Source organism: Hoplias malabaricus, chromosome Y, assembly GCF_029633855.1.
Source record: "Hoplias malabaricus isolate fHopMal1 chromosome Y, fHopMal1.hap1, whole genome shotgun sequence".
Classification (NCBI taxonomy): Eukaryota; Metazoa; Chordata; class Actinopteri; order Characiformes; family Erythrinidae; genus Hoplias; species Hoplias malabaricus.
In genome coordinates, this window is record NC_089820.1 from 76,436,010 (window position 1) to 76,456,889 (window position 20,880).

The 20,880-nt window shown below is 40.6% G+C and overlaps 1 protein-coding gene across 1 annotated transcript; it reads left to right on the forward strand.

The window, feature by feature from the left end:
* The first annotated feature begins 440 nt into the window (after nt 1-440).
* LOC136679370 (FYVE and coiled-coil domain-containing protein 1-like) lies at nt 441-20,565 on the forward strand. The gene is made up of 18 exons (XM_066657865.1): nt 441-564; nt 2,447-2,559; nt 3,625-3,731; nt 3,994-4,119; nt 6,142-6,248; nt 8,019-8,162; nt 9,524-9,611; nt 10,100-12,349; nt 12,632-12,724; nt 13,898-14,016; nt 14,119-14,286; nt 14,544-14,687; nt 14,826-15,037; nt 15,617-15,758; nt 15,957-16,064; nt 16,836-17,046; nt 17,281-17,390; nt 17,588-20,565. The coding sequence occupies exons 2-18, from the start codon at nt 2,502-2,504 to the stop codon at nt 17,661-17,663; spliced, it is 4,263 nt and encodes a 1,420-aa protein (XP_066513962.1). The 5' UTR covers nt 441-564; nt 2,447-2,501; the 3' UTR covers nt 17,664-20,565.
* The last annotated feature ends 315 nt before the right edge of the window (nt 20,566-20,880 follow it).

The following is a 20,880-nucleotide window of genomic DNA, read 5'->3' on the forward strand; positions in this document are numbered from 1 at the left end:
TCTGAAAAAAAAAGTCTGAAAATGAATGAGGGTGTCAGCAGATGTCGAGTACATTTTAAACTTTCAAAGTCAATTGTTAATATAAGTATTAACTGATGAAAATAAGTATTAGTATTAGTAAAATTAGTATTAATAATTTTGGCGACGTGTTATACACATACATATTTCCCACCCCCAAACAAATAAATAAAAACCCTGGGAATTGAACAGTTTAGGTTTGAAACTATGTTTAACTTTACTTTATAAATATAATACTAGCTGTACGATTAATGCCACTGTGTTAATGTGAATGTTTTTCTTATGTTAAACATCTAGCTGCAAACATTAGCTCTCATCTTTCGGGATTATGGCGGTTATCGGAGCGCTCCACACCAGTCACATGATTTATTTACCGTGTTAATACGGTGCAACCAAACCAGCCGTGTTGTAGAGTCCTGTGTGTTTTTGGTTGGCGCTGTGATTGGCTCAGACGCCTGTCACTCAGCAGTAGGCCCCGCCCATTTTCTCGCCAGCACTCCTCTACAGAGATCGATTTGGAGGATCATCTTTCCTGTGGGAAACACAGTATGTGTTTACACTTGTTTATCTCTCATTCCTGCGTGTGGTTTATGGATTAATCCCCTGTGTTTTAAATTGACCCTTTCTCGCGGTGCCATTGAGGGTTTGGTACACGTTTGTTTCTCCCAGAAAGTGTGGAGTTAGAAGAGTTATCAGCAGGTGCACTTTTCTGTTGTGGTGATGATGTTTTGTGGCTGTAACTCAAATTGCTCTGTGCTCCCTACGTAGTGCACTTGGTGGATTGTGGAACAACGGTTTCTCACACAAAATACTGCAATATACGTCAAAATATAGACATTTATATTAATCAGCGGACTGTTGTTGGTCTCTATTTGAAAAGCTCACGCCACATTTTTGTGATCTATAAAGTGCACTACATACGTATCATTGAGCCGTTTGAGATGAAGCCAGTGTTTTTGCGCTGGGTCCATTCCCTCAGAGAGAAATTCTGTTGTTTAGAGGTGGAAATAAATGATTGAATGATTTTATGGTCGAATTAACTTTTTCTTCAAGAGCAAAAAACGTCGCTCTTGACCAAAACACACGGAAATAAACAAGGCTTTGCGGGGTTTTGAAAGTCACAACTTCTTTTTTCCAGTGATTTTTACATTCCCAGTAACGTTAGGGGTCTGTGTCGTATCTCCGTCATTGGCTAGACATTGACGTCAGCGCATGGGGACCCACGTTTAGTAACAGTATCACTTCAATTATACGGTTTCTGATGGTGTTTCGTGGTCACTGCGTTGTTTCTTTGGTTTGGTTCTTCATAATCATAATCTAAAGTCCAACGTTTTGGGCAAGTCACCTCAAAGGTACATTACAACCATGTAATCCATGTAAATCCTGTATGTTTGATCTAAAAGGGCACTTTTGTAAATAAATAAACAAATGGAAAATAACAGGAATCTGTGATTTATGAAACATTTTATTAAGTTTATTAACCCTTTATTTAGCTGACACAAAAATAAAGAAAATATTTCCAATGAAAAGTTGTGAGAGATATTCAAGTTACAAGACATTCACGTTATATTTAGAAATATTCCATTTGAATCAGGAGAAATTTAAAGCCTCAGTCATTGCAAGCAAAGATGGATTGTGGAATAGTGGAAAACATGCATCCCGGGGCGTCACGGTGGTGCAGCAGGAAGTGTCGCAGTCACACAGCTCCAGGGACCTGGAGGTTGTGGGTTCGAGTCCTGCTCCGGGTGACTGTCTGTGAGGAGTGTGGTGTGTTCTCCCTGTGTCAGTGTGGGTTTCCTCCGGGTGACTGTCTGTGAGGAGTGTGGTGTGTTCTCCCTGTGTCCGCGTGGGTTTCCTCCGGGTGCTCCGGGTTCCTCCCACAGTCCAAAAACACACGTTGGTGGGTGGATTGGAGACTCAAGGTGTCTGTAGATGTGAGTGAGTGTGTGCGTCGCCCTGTGAAGGACTGGCGCCCCCTCCAGTGTGTATTCTCGCATTTCGCCCAATGATTCCAGGTAGGCTCTGGACCCACCGCGACCCTGAACTGGATAAGCGGTTACAGATAATGAATGCATCAATTCCAACTTTTGTGACGTGTGTTGCAGGCATCAAATTCTAAATTATTTCATATTTAGAAAAAAAAAGTTGGTCAGTGGAAACACTGCACTATTTAACTTTTAATCAGTTTATTTTATGTTTAAAAATGTGCATAAATGACAAGGAAAAACTTAATTATTACACATGTAAATATTTCTTTGGTTGAGCTGATGCATATTTAAAATAATGTATTATCTTAAACAACATTTTATTTCAAATAAGCAGAGTTAGAAGTATTATTTTTTGAATGTGCACTGAAAAGCAAAGAAAGTGGTTAGATGTGCGTGAGTGACTTTCATGACTTCCTTCTTCATTATGTGTTTTCATACAGAGACAGAATGAGAGCAGTGTAAACCTGTACACCAAGTTTTTCCTCTGGCTTCACAATGGCATCAGTAACAGTGGGAGAAAACCAGCTCCAGAGGATCATCAGAGATTTGCATGGTATTTAATAAAACATTAAACAAATTATGTTTAGTTCAACCTGAGAGAGATGTATTCAGACATCAAACATCACATTAGGTTGGATATTTGCATCAGAAATTACTGCAAACTATATCCTTATAGTGAGAGGAGGCTGGAAGTGCATGACCCTTTGCAGATAGTCCATTAGAGAGTCCATTATCTGTAAAAATAAGAACCAGAACAAGTTGGTCATCAGAACAAAAAAAAAGAACAGCTCTACACCAGTGTTCTGCTGCCTGTCGGTAGCAATATCAGATCTCCTGGACTTAAACATCGTGTCCTCCTTAAATGCTCTGGTAGCCACAGGCGTGTGAATTTAATTGCTGCATGTGGCTTTGTTGATTATTGGCTTTATTTGGTCATTTGCACCCCCATCTTGCCAGTGATTTACAAGGCATTCGTTGCCCATAATTTAAAATGTGCCTTTGTCAAATCTCAGTTCCAAGGTGTTTAAAGCCCTACCACTCTTTGCCAACAAGAATTGAGACTCCACTACCCCTAGGCAAAATGGAGGGGTAGGGCTGTGTTAGGACTAAAAGGTTAAATGAGATTCACCCTAAGACTCACTGCTCTGACTCACTGCTAAGACTCTGCTCTGACTCGATTGCCAGCAACTCATGACTGGACTTGGGCTTACTTCTCAGACACATGTGACCCAACTGAGACCTGGCTTGTAGGGAATTGTGATCTCTGCTCTATACATTTCAGGAGCGTTTTGGTTTAAAATAGAACGCTAAGAGTCTAAATTGAGAAGTGTGAGCAAGAGTAAAGAGGTCAAGGAGCTGAATTCACAGAACAGAAACACAGGAAGGAATTAGAAAGGGAATTTTATGTAATTAAATGAAGTAGCAGAACCTCCTACCTGCAGTGTAAAACTCTAGGCCTGTGGATATCCTTCCCAACCACATATTCCGATTAATCACATTACCAATATCTCTACGAATTTAGAATGTCTTAACAGAGCAATATTTGCGTTCAGGCACCTCGAACTACTGTGTGACAAGGAAGTATGGAGAAAAGCATATAGAATATGTTCTTATGCAGATGCCGTGGCTGAGTTGAGTAAGGAGCATGCAGAGACCGGGGAACCAATCACAGACGACAGCTCCAGTCTTCAGAAGTTCTCGTCTAAACTGGAATACCTGTTGCAGGTGTGATTGACTTGATCTATATTTATGTTTTATATGATTTAGCAAAGCTGAAGTGAATCAGAAGTGCCCACCTATCACCCTGTAACATGTTTCCTCGGTATGAACAACACAGTGAAGGGAATCTGCAATTAGTGCAAAATGTGAAGAAAATTGGCTAAAAATAATAACAACCGTGGTCATATATTTTCAGCCCAGAAACACTGTACAATAATGCTAGCCCTATGTGTTACTTGAACATTGCTATCAACTGCTCTTTTTCCAGTTCGACCAGAAAGAGAAGACAACATTTTTGGGCAGTAGGAAAGACTACTGGGATTATTTCTGCGACTGCTTGGCTAAGATAAAGGGGGCTAATGACGGGATCCGCTTTGTTAAGTCTATCCCTGAGGTAATCCACAGCATGTGCTGAAGACGGAAAACATACACACACACACACCTGAGCGCACAGAGATGGCTGTGGTCAGCCTTGACCCCATCTTCAACTAAGTGCAATTACAGTTTCACATCATAATTTTTCTTTCTTTCTAGGTTTTTTTATTATTATTTGTTTTTACCTTGTTTACCTGATTTGGATGTTTATTGTCTTCACTTTTTTTTGCTTTGCTCCTTGGAACATGAAGCAGGAAGTCACAGAGACACACGGCGTGAGGTTGGTCACACTGTAGGTGTTACAGTAGAGTTAGAGAGCTCTCAAAATTAATTTGGAGGCTGTTCTTGATTTAGTAGCTGTGCTGTGTTGGTATCAGGGAAAAGAATATTGATCTACTGACCTTGAAATCTTTCACATTTTCCAAGGAGGCATAGCTTTTAGCAAGAATTAATCTAATTTAATTTGTAAGGGTGTCTCTTTATTATGTTATATTGTGTTAGATATTACACTATAATAGTTTTGTATTAATGCATTGGCATCAGCAGGTATTGCTAACCTAAAAAGGTGGACATTAGCTTTAGCCCCAAGTTTCCATATCAGTACGGCCCTATTAGTACTATGTAATAATACCGGAGCTGTGTATGAAATGTCTTACTATATACTATTGGCTACAATATTCACTATATAGGACACTGTTGCAGGGATCGTAATCCAGGAGGGTAGTAAACCATTTCAGACAGTGCCTCATGTTGGGTTTTACCAGTCAAAAGTGTGTTATGTTTATCCACTATCAACTGGGGGATGTCAGTTAAAAACTAATTATTATGATCAATACTTGGCCAATATAAAGGCTCTGGCTAGTTGTAGTTAGGCTAACTTGGCAACTCCTGTTTGTGGCTTCCTCTTGTAAATTTGGTCTTGTAGAAGATCAGTATTTTCTTAGTTTGATCTCAGTTGAAAGGAAAGTTAACATATGCTTTATTCCCCTCCTGGAACAGGGAAGGATTTTTGGATGCATTTCTAATGGCCCATTAATTATGAAATGTTGTCACAGGGTTAAGGTCAGCTTTGAAATGGAGATACAAGGTTTTGTTCCGACAGTGATGATATGTGCACACAGCTGACTGAGAGGGATCGCTGTAAGATGTCTTAGCACATGACGGAAGATTCTGACGGAATCCCGGTCCACTGTGGGTGTGTTATCCGTCAGCTGTGGCGCGGCAGTCCATCTGCTGTCCGTATGTTCTTTAATTTGGACACTTACTGTAATCCAGCCATCTGCTGGGTTACTCGGTGACACACATATATCTAACACACAAACACTTGAGCACCCAGCGTGGGCTGGAATGGTGGTAATCTAGTAAACCAGGTCAGAAATTTTAACCTTTTCGCCTGAGCATAGGGTATTTTGGCTTTGTGGTTTTTCAAATTTTGGTAATGGAAGATACACAAGATAGAATTGTTTCGAGAATTAACATCATGACGTAACTCCGTTAATATGACAGTTAATGTCATGTCGTTAAACAGAACTCAGAATGAAAGAGAATGTTAAAATGTTCTGATCAGGTTTAGGTGGCAGTGACACTCATCATGGTGTTTGCTTGTGTTGACTCACACTGTGGCAATGGTTCATTAGAAAAATTCCAACCTTGTTTTTTGCACTCTTCTGCCATTTCATCAGTAACACCATCACCATTAACAGAGCGTCCAAAACACTTGTCCAAATACTTTCAGTGTGCTTACCTGGATGCTTCTTTACAACCATGCAAGATTTATATGGATTTTATTTCATTTTTAATAATATTATTATTGTTTATATTATTTTATGTTCAAAACCTTTAGAACAGTATTTGTATTGACTTTTTATATAAGCATTTAATCTCTTGTCCCAAATGCTTTTGGAATTGGGTTTGTAAATTGCACAGAAACAGTTGAGCGATATTGTGGTGTTGTCCGGTGTTTCTGATTAAATGAACCTAATCAGCTGGCAGATACAAATATAATATTATTCATCTTTGAATTTTCCTCTTTGTGCCACAGCTGAAAACATCACTGGGGAAAGGACGAGCTTTCATCCGTTACTGCCTGGTGCACCAGAGACTAGCAGACACTCTTCAGCAGTGTCTTATGAACCAAAAAGTCACTAGGTAAGTGAACAGAAACAGCAGATTTGTTAAGAACCAGGGGTTAAGTTTTCACTAGTGTATCGCTGTGAGGCTGGATACATCAGCGGGAAACTGGCTGAACCACTGATTTAAAGCACCACTCTGGCCCAAATGAAAGGTATATATCCTACATCTGTTTCTAAACATCCTTATTTGTCACTGCAGTGTCTTGTGAAGGGGTGTTAAACCAAATCCGTGGGCCGTGTGGGTGCAGGGGTTCTTTTCAACCACGCAAAAGCCCCACATTACTGAAAGTCAAGATCTATTGATTAGATCCAATGATTAAAAACAGCTGGAATGAGGTGTGGCTTCTCCGTGGTTGGAAAGAAAACCTGCACCCACACAGCCCTCCGTGTATCTGGTTTGACACCCCTGATCTAGTGTGTATTTTATCAGGTTATAGATATAATCATCTTTGATGGGTGTAACATGAAGGTGGGAGGGATACATACTACATGACATTGTAAATGCTAGTTTTGAACAGGAATGTCAATGAAAAAAACTATGGATCTTCAGTAAGTGTTGAAACTCAGTATGGGGCTTTCATTATACAAACAAAACAAAGAGTGTCAATACTGGGATTTTATTTATTTATTTTTTTGAGCTTGTGATGCTTTATACTTCTCTGGCTGATGATTGGCATTGGGCATGGTGACCTATGGCTTGCATCACATTCTATAAGTCGTGTGTGCAGAGTTTATATTTACGTTTCTGGCTAATGCAGCATTAGGAGTCTTGCCCAGGGACTCTTATTGGTGTAACACAGACTGGTTGCCCAGACCTAGAATCGAACCCAGGCCTCTCACATGTGAGCCAATGGTTTTACCACTGTATCACACCAACCAGTTGAACATTTGTATCTACAGTGTCTTTTTGGACACACAGCGTGTGTTGGGAACTCTTTCTACTACAGACCTGCAACAGAAAGCGTACAAACACAAGGTGAAATCAATACCAAAACCACTGTGTTTGTCTCCTCATGTTGTAAACTGAACTGAAAGTTCACTTTAGCAATGAGGAAGTAAGAAATGACTGGAAGTGTACTTGCCAAGCCAGTACGTCAAAGAAAATAATTGCTTCAGAGAAACAATGCATTTCAGAGAAAGACTGCAAGTAAATTATGAATTTATGAAGTGCTTAAGATCTGAAGAAGTGCTGGTTGTACTTCAACATTATTTCCACTGTGGTTCCTTTGCCAGGTCACAGGCCTGGCACCGACTGTGTGAAAAACTACTTTCTGGTGTGAACCAAAATCACAGTAGTGAAATAACTGAAGTATATTTAGACTGCTGCAAGGAAACTAGCCTGGTATAAATTAGAATATCCAAATTCATATATATCTGCTCTAAAATCTCAGTTCCTGAAAATTTGACATTTTTTTCACTGTGAAATAAATAAATAAAAACAACATGCAAGGTGTATTTTATAAATGCCGCACCTGAATCTACCAAAAATGGGTTAAAAAATGCTGTGCCCTCCTCGCTTTAAAACCTTACAGTTCTCAATACTTTCAATAAATTTCATAAAACAAATGTTTCTGTTCCTTAGTTTTTCTTAGTTCCTTCTTTCTGACATTTCAGAAGAATTCTCCCTTCCCCTTTTATCGTTAAAACATGTAGGTGATGCTTCCTTTAAAATACATAAGATAATGAAACTGAACCTTTTGGTTTTCTTCATTAATTTGTTCATATTTAAATGTTTATTTCATGTCATATGTTTTTTAATACATAAAGTATGTTTCTTTTCATACAGTGACTGGTACTATGCCCGAAGTCCCTTTCTGAAATCCTACCTCAATGCTGACATCATCAATCACCTGTACGAACTGAATGAGGTCCAGTTCGATGTGGCATCCAGAGGATATGATCTAGACTCAGAGTGGCCCATCTTCGCCAGGTTCTAAAGGCAGTTTCTTGGCCTGTATTTACTAACAAGAACTTACTGTATAATACCTAGCTTGAGATTGTGCAATAGATCTTTTTCTGCTAAAGTACCAGAGGTGGGTACAGTTGCCAAAAATTGTATTCAAGTAAGAGTATTGTTATTTTAGAATAATATGACTCAAGTAAAAGTAAAAAGTAGTCACCCAATTAATTACTTAAATAAGAGTAAAAAGTACTAAGAGAAAAACCTACTCAAATTCAGAGCCGGAGAATATCCCTTAAACAACTAAAACAATAATAAATTAAAACATAACAAAGTACCATAAATTAAATTCAGTCACAGTAACTTAATAACAAACAATGGTCTCAATAGGTAGAGGTTACAAAGTATAAATACAAGAAGAAAAAAGCAGTTTGTACATACGTTTATGTAAACCATAAACTGTGTGTGTGTGTAGTTCTGTGTATTTACTGTTCACTAACAAAACAATGGGCTCAATAGGCAGAGATTATGTTGTCTCTGCCATTGTACATTGAGTCAAACGTCGCTGACAGTCATGTGACAGAGTTTCTGTTGGAAGTCTCGACAAAAAACAAAACAAAACAAAGAGATCGTGCATTGGCCGGATCAATAAAAACAAGTAGCGGGTAGCAAACAGAATATAGTGCAATGTAATATACTCAAGTAAAAGTAAAAAGTATGCTGCATTAAAACTACTCTTATACGTACAATTTGTCCAAAATGTTGCTAAATGTAGCGCGTTACTACCCACCTCTGTAAAATACTAATACTGATATGAAAACTTAGAGTTTGGCTTGATTACGGTTTCATATCTAATATTTGTATTTATTATGTTTTTAACTAAAACATTTTTCTTGAATTTAAATATTTTATTTAAATTAAGCATCTCAAACAAGGCTAACAAGCACAAACTACACAGGCACGCCAGAAATAAAATAACAACCAAAAACTCAACATTACAAAATGTGTTTTTAGTGGATTTTCATGTGGTTTTTTTTTTTTTTTGAGACATGGTTCAATCATGCCCTTCATTGCTAAAACCCCATTACACCATTTTACACGATGCTGATTTCCTGTTTAATTCAACTCAGACATGTTTGTTTACGACCACATCCTTTTGTGGTTTTGAAAAAGCACGCTAACATAATGCACATAACGAGCAGCTGTACTTCTCAGCAATCATTTAAAAATAAACACTGCTGATCTTGATTTAAGTGTAGACCCTGTTCGTATTATTTACTGATTTATAAAAGTCTAAATTGGATCAGTAGCTACACCTAAACTCTAAACTGAGGACAACGGGAGTACAATATTTCAAATACAGTTTCTTGTTTTTTCTTTGATGTTTGTAGGAGGACTCTTGGCTCTTCAGCTTCCCATGTGTGGAGACCACCCAGTCGATGCTCAAGTGTGAACAGTCTAGTCAGCACCTACTCACAGGTTTACTTTCCGTTCTACAGGTTTTTTTTTTACAGCATCATACAATCACGCACCTCTGTACATGCAGCTGTGTCTAAAAGTCATTCTATGAGTTCCTTTTGAGTAACAAGTGCCCTCTCTCATTTTCCATTGTGTTGTGTCTGATGCTGCTTGAATCTGATGCTTGCTTCAGTTCAGTTGACTCATTTAACGTCATATAATATGTGCCTTATTCTTTGATTTGAAATTTGGGTATATCAGTTTTGACCAGATCAAAGACATGCCCCTACAGCAAGTGATGAATGAGCCAGTAGAAATTCAAAATTACATTACTTTTAAAATCAGTATAGCTATTTGATTGATATGTATGTTAAGCATGTTTTGCCTTCTCCTGTAAACTTTGAAATAAATGAGAGAGAGAGAGAAATTGGTTACAAGCTACATCAATGCAGTATTTAATATCTGAAAAGAACCGTTGGGAAGAGTACTTTAAATCCATTTCTTTGTAGCAGGCCCAGGAATACCTCCCCGGCCCAGACTTAGGCACCAGTTTGCTTGGGGATCTAGGAGAGTTAGGTGAACTCTCTTGTAGTGCTGCAGATGACCTACGAATCGAACTTGACCAGTCAGAGCTACGGCAGCGACAGCTTCTGGAGCAGGTCCGATTGCTCACCGATGAAGCTGCAGAATTGAGGCTGGAGGTAAGTCATCTCCAAGAGAAACTAATCACAGCTGAGAGAACCAGTCAGAAGTCACATAAGCAGAGCGATCAGCCAGCGGAATCATCCAGCAAACAGGAAGCAGAGCAGTCTAACGGGCATCTGTCAGAACACCATCAATCTGAGACCCAGGAAGCATCAAGAAACCTCGAGGAAAGGCTTTGCATTGCAGAGAGCAAAAACATGGAGCTTCTAGCTAAGCTGGATGGGGCACTGAGTGAGAAAGGCCAGCAGGTGGCCAGCTATTGTGACTCGGCCTGGAAGATCCAGGAGCTGCTGAGCAAGCTGAAAGAGGTGGAAGTTGAGAGGCTGGAGGCCAAACGCGAGAGTGAGGATCGAGGCAGGAAGGCTGAGAGACTGGTCCAAGAGCTTAAGGCTCGAGAGGAGAAGCTAAAAGAGAGTGAGGAGAAACTAGCCAAGCTCAGAGGGTCTGCTGAGGAAGAGAGAGGCTCTGCACTAGAACAGGCCGATGAGCTTCGTGCAGTTATTAACCGCCTCCAGGGGGCGCTGTCTCTGAAGGAGAGGGAAGCAGGCAACCTGCACACCCAGCTTCAGGATGTGCAGGGCTTGCTGGAGGCAAGAGAACAGCAGATGGAGGAGACAAGAAAAATGCATGAGGAGCTGCAGCAGAAGAGCAATGGCCTAAAGGAGGCACTGGATGGTCAGATCGTATTGCTTCAGGAGCAGCTGAAATCGAAGGATGCAGAGCTCTCAGACAGCTCTCAGAAGGTCCAACAGCTGGAAAACCAAAACCGGAAACTGTCTGGACTTCCTCAGAAGCTGGAAAGCCAAGGCAAGAAGCTTGAAGAGTACAAGACCCAGTGCACCAATCTCATGGAGATCAATGCCAAATTGCTCCATACAGTCAAGAGGACTGAAGAGAGCAGCAGAGAGTTGGCTCAAAGCAGAGCAGCCCTGGAAAGAGAAGTAGCCACTCTGAAAGCCTCTGAGAAGCAGCTGAAAGACAGGCTTGATTTGGCAGGACTTGGTGTAGAGGAGAGGGAAAAGAAAGTTCTGGAGGAGAACCAGCGCCTGAAGGAGAGCCTCCAGGAATCCCAGACCAAAAATAGTGCCAGAGAAGTGGAGATGGGGAGGTTGGAGAAGGAAGTTGAGGAACTTCATGCTCTCCTGAAAGAGAAACGTGAAAATCTAGATAATGGACCATGTTCTAAAGAGGCTGACCCCCAGCTGAATAACGTCAACGTTAAGGAATCTAAGAGCACAATGCAGACCAAAAACATTTACCTGTACCAGAGCATTGAGACAGGACAAGCTTCCTCCAGACTCGCTCTAGCCGAGGCCCAGCTGGAACTGAACATGAAGGAGGTCTCCAGACTCCAGGAGGAGGTGTCAGAGCTCCGGGCGCAAGTCCAGATGCACGCAGATGAGAAGATGAAGCTTCAGGCACTGCAGGAAGTGACTGAATCCTCCAGGGAGGATCTCCGTGCACTGACTGAGCAGCTCAAGGACCAGGTGGAGGAACTGAATCGCCAGAACATTGAGGAGCTTCTTCGATACCGAGAGAGGGAAGAAGCTCTGGTGAAGGAGCGGGACACTGAGGGCCAGGCCAGAGCAGACCTCCAGGCTCAAGTGACGTCCTTGCGTGAGGACCTTCGCATGCTGAAGAAACAAAACAGCATCTTGGCTCTGGAGAACGGAGAAGCCCGGGAAGCCCTGCACAGGGCCAACACTGAGACGGCAGAACTGGGCGTCCATGTGTGCATGTTGACCGGCCAGAACGAAGAGGCCCAGCTGCGCTGGGAGGAGCTCTCCACCAGGCTTCAGGAGCTGGAAGAGGAGGCGCAGAAGGAGGCACAGACTCTCAGTCATTCGGTGGAGGTCCTGAGCAAGGACAATGCCCGGCTCCTGGAGGAGCTGAAAGAAAAGGAGGAGCTCTGTAAAGCCATGCAGGAACTACAGGTCAGGCTGGAAGAGGCACAGAAAGAGGCCAGGAGCCTGCAGGAGTGCAGCCAGAAACAGATGGATGATATCCAGCTTCAGCTGAGCGAGGAAATCACAAAGCATCAAGACCAGATGAAGGTTAATATTCTGTACTTTCAAACTAGTCTAAGGACTAATCATAGGATATTGATTAGTTATTACTTGTTATTCAAAATTCAGACATTCTCTGTCTTTTTGTTATTTTACAGTGAGAGCATGTTTGAAAATTGATTTACGTTTATTTCTACATTGAATATAAAATGTTATTTTGTAAAGAATTTTATGCATGTACACTGTCCACAATAACAGGAAGAAGGGGCCTTTGTGGATTACTAAAGCACTAATTCACTACTCACACTGATCTGATGTTTCTGAGTGCAGGTTTTAAATGAGGAGCTGCAGGCAGTGAGGGCTCAGATGGATGCCAAGCAGCAGGAGGTGTCCACCCTGGAGACCAGACTTGCAGAGCTCGAGGTACACTTCCACAGGCCTGTTGCCCAGGGAAACTGCATCTGTTGTCTAATTTGTGACTTAGATTAGTGCAGGGATGGATAGAGAATCAGCACAACAAGCACGCTGGTAGAAAAGCATGCTGCAGAGTGGATGGATCGTGTTTGTTTAGCCTCTTTGTTTTAGCCAGACATTAATACCATTGTTTTATGAATAACTAGCTACCCTTATTAAAGCATATAGCATCATAACACATAAAATACTGACATTGATTTCAGATGTCAGTTCGTTCATTATTGCAGCAGACTGCTTAATTGGCCATTATTTCCATAGTTACCAGACCTCCTCACTCTGGGGGTCAAGCTTTCAAGCTTGGACTCTGATCTTGGTTTACACCACACATTAGACCATTTCACATGTTCTACATCTCTGCAGATCTCTGTAGTTTTACCACTCTCATTTTTGTCTGTTTAATGAGAGGCATATGTGCTCAAGTTCATACCGTTATCTGTACACCTAGTACAATTGTATGTTGTTATGGATAGTCTGTTCTTGCTGACACTGTTCAGTTACAGTTCTGTTTACGTATCAAGCATCAGTTGTAATAGAATGTGCGCTTTCAACCGCAGTTTCTAATCCTGTTTACTAGTGTCATTCTCTTAGTTACAAATCCAAATGTTAGTTTAGTCTGTCTGTTTTTTTGATGACGGTGTTAGACAGAGGTCACTTCCACTATCATCAAAACACCATTTAAAGACGTATCTTTGGAAGAATTGAGAACTGTGTCTGTCTTGTAGAGTTTATAACAGGGCATATTGTGTCTGTTTTCGGCTTTGTAAAAAAACTAATTATAAATGGGAAACACAATGAATGTGTGACCTATTGTGCAAAAAAACAGTAAAATGCAGATGTCACAAACAATGCCTGGCAGTACTGAATAGTGAGACACTTCCGATATGCAAATTAGCAGCACAGGAGTGTAGATACAAAGTCTTCATAAATTACACAATGAGATGAGTGTGTTAATCCCTGTGAAATGAGGTTGTACTTATAGCCGCTGTCACCAAACCTATAGGTATAGCATGGTTTAATGACCTGGGCACGGAATCAATCCCTAACCTGCTGTGCAAAGAGCAACAGTGTTACCCACTAATCCCATATACTTATAAATATTTGTATTTTCTATTTATTTTGAAGGCTGTTAACCGGAGCTACAGTCAGATGATTGAAGAGAAGACCACCACCGTTGCAAACTCTGACGCTCTGCTTCTTCAGAAAGAAGACCAGCTAAACCAAATGAAAAAGGACTTGTCAAAGTGAGTCAATTCAATGATGCTTTTTCAAGAAGCTGTGCTGTGTCATCTCTGATGTTTCTGGGGCAGTGTGCTCCCACGCTGATGTGTTTGTGTTTGTGTCAGAGCTCAGGAAGGATTTGCCTTGGCCCAGAAAGCGTGTCAGGACCTGAGTGAGGACCTGCGCAGGATGTCTCTGGAGAAACAGACATGTGATTTGAAGACGTCTGCGGAGATAGATGATCTTTACCGCACTAAGAGGAACCTGGAGGAAAGGCTTATTGAGCTTATTAGGTAGCCTTAATCACACCATCACTATCAAACCTCTTCCATGAGATGAAATTTCATACATTTGTAAAGGCCTGGTGGTGTGACGGATGATCTGAAATCACAGGTCTGCGGGAAAATACCATATTAAATGTTGCAACTTTTACATTAAGTGTTGTGCAAACGTCTGCGAATGACTGCACTTCTTCTCAAGTTGTGATTTTAGTCATTTTGAAACTCATTATTAAGAGGTGTGATTTATGGCTTTCTGGCGCCCCCTACAGGGACAAGGATGCACTATGGCAGAAGTCAGACGCTCTGGAGTTCGAACAGAAGCTGAGAGCTGAGGAGCAGACAGATAAAGATCTGCCCTACTGCCTCAGCTGCCACACACAGTTCAGCTGGTGGCTTCGCAGACACAACTGCAAGTAAGCAACACATTACACGGGCCTGTTCTTCATTGATAAAGAACTCTACCAATCCCCCACAGAGCTGGTATTATTTGGTTGAGTTTAGGGTGTATGCAGATCGCCAGAGTCTGATCTTTGTATTACTGTCTCTATCAGGCTGTGTGGGCGTCCTTTCTGCTACTACTGCTGCAGCAATACAGTTAGCACCCAGCAGGGCGGCAGCAGAGAGCGCTGCTGTAAAGACTGTTACACACAACACAGTGCTGTCGTAGAACGGCATCCTCAGGAGGAGCTGGGCAGTCCCTCCCAGCCATCCAACAGTCCCCTGGCATCCACACCCACCAGGGCCAGCATGCCCAGCGTCACAGGTAAGAAAGAGATCACCACAGAACTATAGGACAGGCTCATTTTCTGATGTAGATAACTATTTAATACTTAATTCTGATGTGTATAAACACTGAGAAAATGTGCTGACATGCTACAAGATGGTTGTTACTAGTTTCACCCCTTTTCCTCCAGCAACAACCTGTAAATATTCAGGGAAGGATATAAATTAGATGCTGGAATATTTTGGTTAGGATTTGATGGCATTCAGCGTTTAGAGAGGTTAGGTACAGATGTGGGATGATTTCTTTCTAGATAAAAAACGCCATTCTAATTTGCCTCCTATAAAGAGTTTTGAAGAGAAGGTATGTAACTGTGTTGCAGTGCATAGAGACATATTTCAAAGAGACAGTTAAACAGAGGGTAGGATAGTCCACCAGCAGTGTGTGTGTGTGTGTGTGTGTGGCTGTGTGTTCTCAGCACTTTGGATAACATCAGTCAGGGACAATGTGCCAGAAATGACATAGTAATCTGAGAAAGCTGCTTACCGTGATATCACTGTGATCTGGGCCTAATTGGTTTGAAGTGTGTAATGACCGTGATGCCCTATCTGGACCACACAGTGGCGCTGCAGTCCCCCCGGCCAGACGACGCAGCGTACGACATCATCACAGATGAGGAGGTCAACTGCATCTATGATGGAGACTCACTGCCATACACCACAGCTCTGACCCCTGGGAGTGCACACCAAGGGCTAGATGAGCTGTGAGTCACACACACATACACACACACACACACACACACACATTTTCATGTCAGGTTTTACAGTATCTCTGCCTACACTATGATTGAAAATGTGTTAGTTGGCATACAATAATAACTAGTGGCATATATCACAGCAATGGAGTTTATAGTATTCTTTGGAATATTCAGTGTTTGATGTGGGTTTGTTACATATTACAGAAGCAGTGGCAGTGGCAGTGGTGGTGATGTCACCACAGAGGAGACAGAGGAGCTGGTGACCTCAGTGCAGGATGCAGAGCTCTGCCTTCTGAAGTCTGGAGAGATCACGTATGTTCACTTTTTCAATAATGTCCATTTTACACCCTAAATAATAAGATATGGGCTGACTCATTTTCTGATATATTCTAGGTTCTTATCTGCTGATACAGACGCATTCATTATCTGTAAGCGCTTATCCAGTTCAGGGTCGTGGTGGGTCCAGAACCTACCCAGAATCACTGGGCGCAAGGCGGGAATACACCCTGGAGGGGTCGCCAGTCCTTCACAGGGCGACACACTCTCACACATTCACTCACACTCACACCTAACTACTTTTTGGACTGTGGGAGGAAACCCACACAGAAACAGGGAGAACACACCACACTCCTCACAGACAGTCTCCCAGAGGAAACCCACGCAGAAACAGGGAGAACACACCACACTCCTCACAAACAATCACCCGGAGGAAACCCACGCAGACACAGGAAGAATACACCACATTCCTCACAGACAGACACCTGAAGTGGGACTTCATGTCCCTGGAGCTGTGTGACTGCAACACTACCTGCTGCGCCGCCGTGCTGCCCTGATACAGATACACATACATTGAAATGTAGAAATTGCAGAGTCATTTCTATCACCAGAAATAGCAAACAATATATTTGAAAGTAAATATTAATAATATTTAATATTATTCTTTTATCTCTAAAGCGCACCTCCTGAAATTGTAGTAAAAATTTATATGAAGCCCATGTCTTTCCAGTATGACAGCACCTGCATGTAGTGACCTCTACAGTCATGTGTCTGTGGGTTTTGTGTCTCTTTTGTGTTTCTTTACAGACTGTCTGTGCCATATTCTGTTTTGGAAATTGCTGGGTTCAGAGAGGACTTCCGAGAGCTCTTCATCAAGTCTAGCTGTTACAGCCTGATCCCCATCACAGTGGATAGTGCTGGACACATCATCAGCTGGGTTTTCTCCTCTGCACCAAAGAGCATCTCCTTCAGCGTGGTGTACAGAGAGAGCACTGACACACCACTTGAACAGGCCAAGGTAAAAGCTTTCACTTATCTGGAAAGAATTTGCATTCAATTTAGAACATTTCTGTGAGGCTTTGATATCATTCAGCTATGAGAATATTAGTGAAACAGGGTACTGGGACATTACTAACAAAACAAGGTCATAAATGAAGCTCCATCACTTCAGAGCCCTTTCCATGGATCCTAAAGTGTGCTCTGTCTCATTTTTTCGCCTTCCTGTTTTGCTTTTTTATTTTATTTTTTAAAGGTCCTGATCCCTCTGACCAGGTGTAATTCTCATAAAGAAAACATGCAGGGTCAGCTGAAGGCTCGCAACCCTGGAGAATACTCCCTAATCTTCGACAACTCTTTCTCCAGGTCTGTATTTACAAGTTTGGTACATTCTGCTGAATTAGAACAGAAAAACATGTACATAGATATGTCCAGATTTTCACACATTAAATATTAAATATATCGACCCTAGCAATATACCATAAGCTACACATGCAGCAGATAGGGGTTGGAATGTTCCTAATTCTCTTTCTGAATGATGTATTTCATGACCCTGTTTTTAGGTTCATCTCAAAGAAAGTGCTTTACAGACTCAGAGTGGAGCAGACGGTGGTCTACGATGGCAGTGATTGTCCATAAACAAGAAGGGTTTACACACACACACACACACACACACACACAACTGTCTATATAGGAGATAGAGGCTGCTAGACTTTGAGGGAACTCTAATGACACATCTATCTAGCCTCTTACATTTGCTTGTGGTCACTTCACCCTGAAAACACTGACCACTCATGTCTCATCAGTACACACTGGACATAGACATGATCCAATACCACAAATCAAAGCTTTAAAAGGTAATATGGCACCATTTCTGGCTTCTGTTGTATAAAGGGGGCTGGTATAAAGTGACGTTATGGTCAGGTCCACTGACCCGTGGTGGACCTTGTGGTTAGTAGAATAGGTTTAGTGTGAGTAAGGGTTATAAACGACATGCACTACAAATAATAAGCTTTACTACCGTGCTGAGATGCAGGGAAGATGTTGAATGCGGAATATTAGCTATTTTTTTTAGATAAAATATTGATCAACTGACAAATATGCAGCCATATAATTTAACTGTGGACTATACACTCAAACATATCTCACACACTGATGTTCACATGTCTGGAATCAAGAGTAAAAACAGCATTTAGAGTGATGCTAGAACGGGTTATAGAATTAAATTATATTCTTTTCCACAGTGGAAACATATGTCACACAATGACATATGAAAGAAATATTTAGAATCACTTCCTATCAACACGAAAGAAGATATGAACATGAAATTCTAATAGTATTTCTTCATTTAACAATTCATTTAAAGATCATTTTAAATCATTACATTCATATTTCTTATGTATATAACCTTAAACCTAGCGTTGCATAAAACTTTTTATTATATTTAACTCTGTGGTAGAATTTCTATTTGGTACGAAAACTGATTCCAGACATTTGAACAATGTGTTCTTACTTATATTTAGATTTCTATCAGAAATTTAGTAGAGTTTATTATATGTGTGAAATCTCTATATTTCATTTGAAGAGAAGTGTTTTACAATGGTTTTACATGGAATTACTGATGCAGGGGAGAAAAAAACACAACTGAAAACGTTAGAAATGTTTATTATAGTTAGAGTCAGATTTGAAATAAGGCTTTGTTTACTGAGTCACGGTAGGAATTATGAACTGTAGAGAATAGAATCTACACGTGGGTGTATTTTTTTTTGAGCACAAGATCAAACTGACTCTGCAGCTTGTGACAGGAAGCACAAATATTCTACTTGCTTCTGCATGTTGAAAGATTTCTGCGGCTTTCACAACGATTCTCCATCTGCCGAACAGATATCTGTGATTGTACGAGCTCGAACACCTCATAATAAGAGGCAGAGCCTTTTCCCCGGCATTCTCATTTTTATAGCTCACAATGCATTTTCTCTTCCGCTGATGTGGGACGAAATTTTACAAGCTCTATATATATATACTTTTTTTTTTTTTGCTGCTGTGGTCTATTCAAATAAGACTCAATCTGTAACCCAGCAAACCAAGCCCAACTCCTGCTCCCAGTAAAACTGCAACCTACGTGTTTTGAGACGTCTTGTTACAGATGAGATTTTTTTACTGTGAAGCATTGAGCTGTCAGTTTTGCAAATGTGCACTTTCCGGATGTCAGTTTTTAAAAGCTGAGTTCTGCAAAGCCTTTTTGAAGGTTTTTAGTGGCTAACAGTTACATTTTGAACAGTAAACACTGGAACATATTGTTTTAAATTTGGACAGTAGGGCCGGACTCTATAGAATATACAGATACTTCATTGTCAATTTTTCTAGTACAGCATTAATTTAAAAATATTAGCATAGAATCTAATCATAATAATTTAGAAGTCTGATCTTAATTTGAACAACAGAATGACCAGTATGCTGTGTTAATTATTTCCTTGAATACGTGAAAGTGTCCTAAAGACAGCAGCTGCTTGAGACTTTCTTACTGTTTTGCATTTCACAGTAAAAGTTAAAGGGGCATTCTGGCACAAATTTACAACTGAATTTGTTGTTTTTTTGTATTATTATTATTATTTAGTGCTGCATTGCGCTCATTAGTTTGACAGAATTCAGTGTTTTCTATCCTTATAGGGTTTTATTTCGACCATCTGCTCTCACTTCAATACCCAGCATGCCTTTAGCTAATGGTGAGGATTTTCCAGCCCACAGGCCACATACGATCCTCTGCTCAACCGTAAATTGTTCCTAGATTTTTATTGGCTGTATGTTTCAGCTTTACACCAAAGCCATTTGTTTATGCAAAATACAATGCAGATCCATGGTCGCAACTTCATCCAATAGCTGCTTTTCTGTAATCAACCAACCAAGTCTTTTAAGAAAAAATGGATAACGAAATTCTTCGTGGCTCGTTTATCTCGAGGAGTGTTCTGAAGGAGTATGATGTCTGTATTATTTGGCATCATGTAACTTTGTTGCAGTCTGTGGCCCACAACCAGAAATGGAAATATTAATATTGCCCCCAGTGGAATAAAGGTTCCTCACCCCTGTATTAATCAAATATATCACTGACGTAGAGCCTAATAAACACTGACATGATAAGCACATTCCTAGTCCTTATAGTAGCTCTCTGCCTCTTTCTGCCACCCACTTTATAGTATCCACATTTTCAAATGTTCCACCCACTCTTAAGATACATCATCCGAAGAGGGAGCATCTGGGAAATCTCACTCTAAAGACTAATTTCCACACACTTAAGGAGGCAGAGTGACATTTTTACAGCAGATAAAGCAGTGCTTATTTCTTTGATTCTGGCCTGAGTGCCCCTTTAACACAGCTATATCCATCAGTGCAGCACTGTTTGTCTACAATATTGAATTTAAAGAATGTTTACCTCTTTAAAATGTTATTGGTAATTAATTTTTCCTGTTGGTCAAGCCCTACATCATGTGTATGGGACTGACCGTGGTATTGTGATATGACGGCCATGATGGATTGCAATGGAATTATGAATGTGATTAAACTGAAAACAATGTGTGACTCTCGTCAGTTTTCTCATCTTTTCTGCAACTAAATGTAAGAAATACCTGAAAACGTATTGTTCGAATCTGCATTTATTTATTTATTGCTATTTTTTTGTGTTTAAGTAGACTGTTACAAACAAACAAAGGTTGTAAGTATTAAGTAATCACAATGTGGATGCAATTTGGCCTTGGTTCATCAGCTACATTTTGAAATAAGGGTTAAATGCATTTATTGCATAATTAGATATATTCTCACATCAAAACACGGTACTGAAACGTGGGCTATTAACCTGTAA

What these genes read in the sequence shown, in the direction of transcription:
- LOC136679370 (XM_066657865.1), top strand. Translation starts at nt 2,502, where the DNA reads ATGGCATCAGTAACAGTGGGAGAAAACCAGCTCCAGAGGATCATCAGA. An exon ending in ATGAAAAAGGACTTGTCAAA is followed by an intron (nt 14,017 to 14,118) that starts GTGAGTCAATTC and finishes TGTTTGTGTCAG; the next exon opens with AGCTCAGGAAGGATTTGCCT. An exon ending in AGGCTTATTGAGCTTATTAG is followed by an intron (nt 14,287 to 14,543) that starts GTAGCCTTAATC and finishes CGCCCCCTACAG; the next exon opens with GGACAAGGATGCACTATGGC.